The 8,733-nt window shown below is 48.6% G+C and overlaps 1 protein-coding gene across 1 annotated transcript in view; it reads left to right on the top strand.

The window, feature by feature from the left end:
- Positions 1-3,443, top strand: part of SLC35F6 (solute carrier family 35 member F6) — a 31,331-nt gene extending 27,888 nt beyond the window's left edge. The window contains exons 5-6 of the mRNA XM_018569859.1: positions 1,131-1,241; positions 2,960-3,443. Coding sequence (XP_018425361.1) covers positions 1,131-1,241; positions 2,960-3,417 — 569 coding nt within the window. The 3' untranslated portion in view covers positions 3,418-3,443. The remainder of the gene's footprint in view (positions 1-1,130; positions 1,242-2,959) is intronic.
- Positions 3,444-8,733: the final 5,290 nt, after the last annotated feature.

Below are 8,733 nucleotides of genomic sequence, written 5' to 3'. Positions count from 1 at the left end.
CACATCCACTGCTGAGTCAGTGACAGCCAGCAGCAGCTGAGGAGGAGGCTGGACCCGGCAGTGGAGGAGGCGGGAGGTCGGCAGCGGAGGAGGAGGCGGGTCCTGGTGATGGAGGAGGTTGGGCCCGGCGATGGAGGAGACGGGGCCCACCAGTGCCAGTGGAGGAGGCGGTCAGTGGTTCGGGGCTGACAGATAAGGGGTGTGGCCAGCCCACCTGAGAGTGACCCTGCAGAGCCCACCATAGAGAGTCTATGGTGGGCTCCGCAGGGTCACTCTCAGGTGGGCTGTGTGGGATCTCAGGTGGGCTCTGCAAGGGGTGTAAGTAGAAATCACAGGGCCCCATATAAAATTTTGCTACGGGGCCCTGTGATTTCTAGTTACGTCCCTGCTGGAATCCAAAAGAAGTTTGGATTCCAGGGGAGGGAGGAGTCAGAAACGACAGAAGACACAAAGGGACCAACAACCACCCACTAGCCTAATGTGTTGGTGGCCATTGGACTCCCAGATGAATGATACAAGTCCATTTCCTTCACATGGTTACTAATCTACTCAGCAATTACACTGGTCAACAAAAAAACAAAGACAATTTCTGGCCTGGACTTTTGCAGCTGTTTTAGACTAATTTCAGGGTGCTGATTCCAAATCCTCAGATTTGCTCTATCACATCTCATTTTTATGCTACCGGCATACCCCATTTTCATTGATTTTACCCGAAATTAACTCTTTGTCACTTATGATTGCAAGTTGTTGCGAGTCAGTGACTGCTTTAGTGTTAAAATATGGTATTTTTAGGATAGTGTGTTTATAATATAATTGTATGTAGATATCCACATTTATTTAATATTTTCCTTCTGCGGGACGTGATCTAACAATGGCTACAACATCCGAAAGAAGGAAATGCAGTAATGACCCAGATATCTTCTGCTACAAACGGATGCCAGATTTGGAATCAGCACCCCAAAATTACCTTAAAACTGTTGGAATACCTTATGCCAGAAAAAGTGTGTTGTTGACCAGTGTTATTCTTGTTTTTAATCTGCAGCTGATGCAGGTGACACTTCACTTTACTCTGGAACTATAATTCAAATTACTATTATCATTTCCATTGACTTGTTGTTCTCTCTGTCCAGGTGATCTGCTCATTATCATGGCTCAGATCGTTGCGTCTATCCAGATGGTGCTGGAGGAGAAGTATGTCTACAAACATAACGTGCACCCCCTCCGAGCTGTGGGAACGGAGGGTAAGTAGTGCTCCTCTAGCTGTTTGAATTTGGTGTCATTTATCTACATAGTTCTGTATTGTCCCATTCACTTTATACGAGGTAGTTCTGGATATTGTTCTGTCCCAAATGTCACTTCATGCAAAAGACAAACCTCCCTGAGATCCAGTCTGTGCAGACAAGATGGCAACCTGCTGACTCACAAATAATCAAATATAGTTTATTATAGACATGTGCGATTCGTTTCGTTACAAATCGAAATTCGTACGAATTTTCCTGAAATTCCGAATTTCGGAGCATCCGAAATCCGAAAGGCAGTTTCCGAATTATATCCGAAATACGAAATTCCGTTAACGAATTCCGGATCCGAATTTCTTTGAAACAGGAACTAATATTACCCCTGTAAATGAGGTTGAACAACATGACAAGATTTTTTTTTAATCCGAGATACGGATCGGCTGCTGCTGAGAGTTGCATTACAATACACAGTTACACACACAGGCAGGAAATACGAAATTCCGTTGACGTATTTTCGTTCCGTTACGAACATTCGTTATATTAGAGTTAAGAAGTAAAGTACATTTATATTGGAGTTGATGGTATTTTTTTTTTAAATACGAAATACGAAATTCGGATACGGAATAGCTGAACAGCTGAGAAGGAACTGCCAAACGTTCGCCTCAACCGATGCAGATGTTGCATGGGCCGAGGCAAATGAGTTCTTCCCTTCTGTTCAGCCGATCGTGCTGAGGCTGTTTGGCTGACCCAAAGGGAGGTGAAGTGAGCTGAAGGCAGCCGATGTACGACTCAAAATAACCGTACACGGCTGCAGTGAATAGCCGAAGAGGCTTCAGCTCACTTCACTTTGACTTGTTTATTCATTCGGCAACTTAGTGAATAAACCCCCAAAATGTATTTCATTCTCTGACTAGGAGGAAGAAAGGGGCAGCCATTGGGGCCATTGAGGTGTCCCATATGCAAATGTACTGAGAAGGAATACACTAAGTAGAGTAGAGAGCAGAAAGGTCATCTCTACAGTCTGTTGCTGCTCTTTTATTGTCCACTCACAGACTGGAGGCGGGGAGGTGACCTAGCTGTATTAAAGGAGAACTATGAGGGGGGTGCTTTCCACTCACCTCATAGTTCTAGCCGACCTGTGACAATGAGACTGTCACAGGTCGGCTCAGTAGATCAGGAGGTGAGCGAACACATACCGGCGTTCGCTCACCTCTCGATCCTGTCACGGCTCTCTGCCGTGACAGGGGAGGGGCTGGATTCTCCCCTCCCAGCTCCGATCCGCCAGCGCTGACTGGCGGAACGGACGGGGGAGGGGGCGGGTACAGCTGGCTCTGCCTCTAGCAAGGCAGAGCCAGCTGTCACTCACGCAGGTGGGCGGATCTCGACATCGTTGTCGGGATCCGCTCCGGCGTCTCAGTATACCGCGAGCTGTAGCTCCCTATATACTGAGCCTAGGGTGACGGGAGGACGCTAGTTTGTGTCCTCCCGTTACCCTTAGGAGAACTATGGGGAAAAGCCCTGACCCCATAGTTCTTCTTTAAAAACCTGTAGCAAAAAAAGTTGGGAAATCTCAGGACTGGATAGACAAAACCTTTGGCAGGTATAAGCGCTCCCATATGTATTCTAGTGGTGTCACTAGCTCCTTGCCTGCAGTTCAGCTTTAAAATGAGCCCTTCTAAACGTATGACTGTCTTCCTATATTAATAACATTTTCTCTTTAGGTCTGTTTGGATTTATCATCCTGACCATCCTGCTGATCCCCTTCTACTACATTCCCGCCGAAGGCTTCAGTAACAGCGCACGTGGCGTCCTAGAGGACTCGCTGGATGCTTTCTGCCAGATAGGCCGCCAGCCTCTCATCATCTTGGCCTTGCTGGGTAACATCATCAGCATCGCCTTTTTCAACTTCGCCGGCATCAGCGTGACCAAGGAGATCAGTGCCACCACCCGCATGGTGCTGGACAGCCTGAGGACCGTGGTCATCTGGGTCGTCAGTTTGGCCGTGGGCTGGGAGCAGTTCCACCCGCTGCAGATCCTGGGCTTCGTCATCCTCTTGTTGGGAACTTGCCTTTACAATGGACTCCACAGGCGGTTCATGTGCGCTCGGTGCAAGGAGCAGAGCGAGGAGACACAAGGCCTCCTGGACGGAGAACGGACAGTAATCAACGGTGACTCTTAACGTCACAGCTCAACGGTTGACCTGAATCCCCGGCACTAGATGTTCATCTTACTGTTCAGCCAAACCTCTTCTCGAGGTGCGTTGTTTTGCTGTCAAAAAACTTGCCAATATTATTTGAGAATGGTGGACGCAGGAGGACTCCAGGCTGCCAAAAACAACTGACTTTCGTAAATTTTAAAGGAGTTTTCCATTTTAAGCACATTGTACCCAACCCCTGAAAGTTGACTCTTTGAGGATGCCCGTTAGTGCCTGCTACTTATAAATGCCATACTCTAATACTTTTCATGGCGGGGGGGGGGGTTGGGAAATAATTTAAATTGAACAAAAGTTCTTCCCTGACTATTCCACAGCTTAATAATTATAAGAAAGAAATATGGATGACGAGGTTTCAGGTTCATACAGGAGCTGGTCGCCTTCACACATTACTACACGTATTGTTGCGCACATTAACGCATATTTAAGACGACAGCTCGTAGTGTATGCACATTGTGGTGCAGCGACTTTCATTTTCATTGAGGCAGATTTGTTTTTGGCCCATGAATGGGCAGGCTTAAGCGTGCGAACAAGTGTGAACAGCCGGAAAGCCCAGTTGAAGCTTCGGCACAATCAGTAGAAATGGTGTTGGCGTCCAGTATAAGAGTAAATTCCCACCAGTTGCTTTCTTTTTAGAGTGCACCCCTGACCCCCTGCTGTAGGTCACAGAGAGCACTCATTGAGAGTAGTGATGGGCTCGGGCGTGTTCGCAGCTCCACGTGCCGAGGCCGCCAGGAAGCTGAGAGCGCCAATCACAGGTACTGAGACATTTCCCGAGCTCTGCAGCTGCGGACCGAGAAAAGGTCTCAGTATCTGTGATTGGCGCTGCGCGCTGTCAGCTTTCTGGCGGGCTCGGCACGTGGAGCTGCCAACACGCCCAAGCCCATCACTAATTGAGAGCACCAGCCCTCTCCCTGTGAGTCAGACCTACAGCTGTCCCATCATCAAAGATTGGTGAGGAGAACAAGTGTTGGGACCCTTCTGTCAGGACAAGCTGTGGACGCACGCTGTCAGAGCCAATAGCGACGAGTTGTTTCACCTACAGCAGCCGCCGTTCCCATAAGGCAAGCAGGCCTAACGGTACGTGGATGCCCCCAGGACTTTTGTTCTGATCAGGTGATGCCACAGGCTGGCCCCCCGAAACAAGGAGGAGTACTGGCTGATGTCAAGGTACAAGACAAGCAAGACACAAGACAGGAACAGGAAACAAATACAGGACAGGAGCTAATACAAGATGGATACATGATACAGGAAACAAGACAGGTATAGGATTAACGAGCCAAGGAAGGACTAGGTTACAAGATGAAGGCAGGACTGGTTTTCAGGAACAGGATACAGGGGATTCTGTAGACAGAGAAAGGCAAGACAAGACTGGAACTATCAGTTCGCTCACCTCCCGATCTACTGAGGCGACCTGTGACAGTCTCATTGTGAGAGGTCGGCTAGAACTATGAGGTGAGTGAAAAGCACCCGCCTCATAGTTCTCCTTTAAATAGAGCACAACTAACCAACGGCCAGGCTGTAAGGGTCGTGTAGGGTCGTGATTAGCCTGCAGCTGACTGGACTATTTGGACCAATTACAAGAGGCAACCACCAGATGGAGCCGAGTGGTTGCGACTGGGATAGTTGCATTTGACATGCTTCTATCACCTTCCCCATGCCGTTGTGTCCCTAATTAAAGGGTATCTATGATATATGCATTGCTATATTGAATGTTCATACATTCTATCCCACTCCTAATAACCAGACCCATCTAGAAGTTTGTAAACGTTCTTATTGAAGATGCTCATAGGATGGACTTCCTCAAAGTACTGACATCATTCCACTGAGCCCTATGACTATGCGCTTTCTTGTGAAAGAAAGAGCCTGCGATTTGAACTACAATGTCTGAACAATGTAACATTATCACTACCTGGTGGAAGCAATGCATTATGGGATGAGTAGTCTTGAGAAATGGAGATTGCGTCACATCAAGCAGCAAGGAAAGAGACGCAAAGCACACTGGGCATCCAGATGTTGGAAGTGATGGGCAGATGGAAGGTAACACTCACTACATAAAAGGGATTTCTTCAAGCAAGCTTTGATTGTATTATCAGAAACAACTCTAGCATGTATTCCCATTCAGCCCAGCCTCGGGGCAGCAGGGTGTAGAGGGGCAGCAGGGGTGCGGAATTCCTATCTCCCGACGCCCTAGACATGTAGTTCTGGGCGCCGGGCGGGTAGTTGTTTTCTACATTTAGCCCTGCTTTGGACAAGCAGGGCTAAATGTACAGCGGGGGAAGCCGCCACTTGTTTTGTACAAGTGATCTCGGCGATGTCATCGAGATCACTTGTATGCAGCCTGCATACAGAGGGGTGCATTGAGAAACCTAGCCTTGGGGCAGCAAAGTGAGCACATCCGGCCCGGTTCCCATTACATTGATGGTGTTATAACAGGAGAGGAGATGCTGGGACTGTGAAACCCCTTTAAATTTAGCATGTTTCTTGCTAGGCTATAACCAGCCTGAGAATGTGTTTTCCTTTTTCCTGGGCCCTTCAGGTCTTCACTAAGCTTAGGGGATTGATTGCTTTTGCTTGTTACTATGAATGAGGTTCCAGTAACCAGAGCCGGGAGGACAAACACTGACTCATGAACATCGATCTGACCCAGCCAACTCCCGAGGTCCTTGTTCAGAATTTTGGCTTGGGAGATGATAAACAGTTGGATCGCCTTTCCAGAGTGTCCTCTTCCTCCTACGCTCATGCCTGGAGAAGACGTGTGTTTAGAGGGTCTCTCCACTTGAGTCTTGCCTCATCCAAGGACAGGTCCAGTGGGCCAAGGAACTTAAGTATCTTGCTGGAGCATCCATCTGGAGGTAGCTGGACTTGGAAAGAATCTTCTTGCTGAAGAGTGTGGCAGAGGAGCTGGGTTGAAGCTACTGCTGGACATAGTAAGAAGGATTCATCGAGGAACCTTTGACTGCTATCAGAGGGTTAAGAGCCAGATTTATTAAAGAGATCCACCATTACTCTAGAAAGACTGTGACTGCTCTTACAGGGTCATCATCGATCTGCCTGGCTGCTCTCATAGGACTAGAAACCCAGCAATTACCTTCAGGCTGCTATTAAAGGACCTGCTCCCATTACTACTCCTACCTTCAGAATACCTGTCCTATTTTTAGGGCACCTTTGGGTATCTTGCACCCCTAAACCCTCTGTTCTTGAACTGAGTTCAACAATATTAGGTAAAAAGGCCAAAGTGACTGGCGCTCCAACTTTTTTTTCACCCCACACTTAAAATGGAAATGTTGGCCTGTTATACTAATGAAGGGCGTCATTCATTACCAAGAGGAGTACTACACCAGCATCCCTGATTGGACAGCTGTAGATCTGACTCACAGGAGGTATATTGGACTGCTGAAGAGAGAGCATGTGGTCTTACAGCGCAGTGACGTGCGGTACCTTCGCTTCTTGGTGAGGCATTCCCCAGCCCCGCTCCCCACCACTCTCAGCACCACCACCAGCACACCAAAGCCCCACCCATATCCCGCTGAAGCCCTGCCCCCATCCCAACGAATCCCCGCGTAGTGCGAAGGAGGGAGGAGCCTCCCTGTCCCTCACTTGCTCGTTGCTGCTGAGGCATCGAGATCGATGGTCTCAGGGTTTTTTATTTCTTTTATTGATTGGACAGCTTGGACCAATGGCGCTTTGTTATTGGTCCAAACCATCCACAGAGCTCACGCCTCTAACAAAGAGTAGAAGCTGTGACAGCTCTGGCTTCAATAGTTAGGTTACACAAGCAGTTGGGAAGGCCGCTGCTGTGTAACCTAACTTAGCTGTCAAAAGTCGGACGCAGCCTGTAATTAGCAGGCATCGCTCCGTCCATGACACATTACACACCGGGGGAGGGGAGGATTTCCCTGCTCTGTAACCTGATAGAAGCCGATCTGAATGGAGAAAAAGCTGTCAGCTTCAGACTTGAAGCTGTCAGCTTTTTCCTCCATAATACTAGGTGAGGCTCCGCCCCCCCTGCCTGCACGTTCCTGTTACAGAGAGCACCACAGTTCTCTCTGCGGCCTACAGCAAGGAAACATTTTTGCACTGGGACCAGGCGAGGAGGAATTTTTCCAAAAAGATTCCCTATTATACTATTTAGCTGCACCCTGCGCCATTTGTATTATGTGTGCCGAAGCTTCAACTGAGTATAACTAGAAACTTGCAACATGTAGGCTGCCATTGAAGACCTCTCCTTCTGCAAACATTAAAGGAGAACTTTGGGATCAGGGCTTTTCCCCATAGTTCTCCTAAGGGTCATGGGAAGACATAAACTAGCGTCCTCCCGTCACCCAAAGCTCAGTATATCGGGAGCTACAGCTTGCAGTATACTGAGACCGCCACAGCCGGGACGGATCCCTACTGTCTGGATCCACCCAGCTGCGTGACTGACAGCTGGCTCTGCCTATCTAGACGCAGAGCCAGCTGTACCCTCCCCCGTCCGTTCCGCCAGTCAGCGCTGGGGGATCAGAGCGGGGAGGGGGAGAATCCTTGCAGGGAGCCGTGAGTGACAGTCATGGCTCTCTGCAGGGACAGGATCGAGAAGTGAGCGAGCGACGGTATGTGTTTGCTCACTTCCCGATCTACTGAGCCGACCTGTGACAGTCTCATTGTCACAGGTCGGCTAGAACTATGAGGTGAGTGATTTTTACTCGCCCTCATAGTCCTCCTTTAATAGCCTTGCTGTCATGTTGGCCCAATGGCTTCAATAACCCAGAACCCACATTAACCAACAGCCAAAAACCTAACGTGGTGTGCCGGGACTTGTAGTTCTACTTTCTTATAGGTTGCCCAAAGGTTAAAAAGCAAAACAAGTATAGACAGGGGTTGCAGCCTACTGGGCTATTGCTGGACGTTGCCTGAAAACGTCTTGTCACATGAGCTGACGATTCCAATTGATCAGGGCCCATCGGTGTCTCAATGGAGGCAGCAGCAGACCTGTACTGTAAAAAAAAAAGCCATAGCTAACCAGTATGTACATACCGTATACAGGCAGTCCCCGAGTTACATACATCCGACTTACTAATACTGTAATCCTACCGCGCTCGTGCCGACGAGGAGTGCCCGCCTTTTTGGCTCTGGTTCGTAGTACTGTACGTATATTACAGGAAGTTGGCTCTTGTTAGACGTGCAGACAAGGGGTGCCCATCTCTTCTTCCGGGGTCACTGGGAGGTTTTTTACTGCTGTCTGTATCATTGGAAAGATTTCATCTCAGTTCCTGTCCTTGAGACAACAGGAAGTGAGAGGAA

The sequence above is a fragment of the Nanorana parkeri genome, unplaced genomic scaffold (assembly GCF_000935625.1).
Source record: "Nanorana parkeri isolate BGI_ZX_2015 unplaced genomic scaffold, ASM93562v1 scaffold1413, whole genome shotgun sequence".
NCBI lineage: Eukaryota > Metazoa > Chordata > Amphibia > Anura > Dicroglossidae > Nanorana > Nanorana parkeri.
Note: the sequence above shows the minus strand (reverse complement) of the source record. Positions and strands in the feature narration are given on the sequence as shown.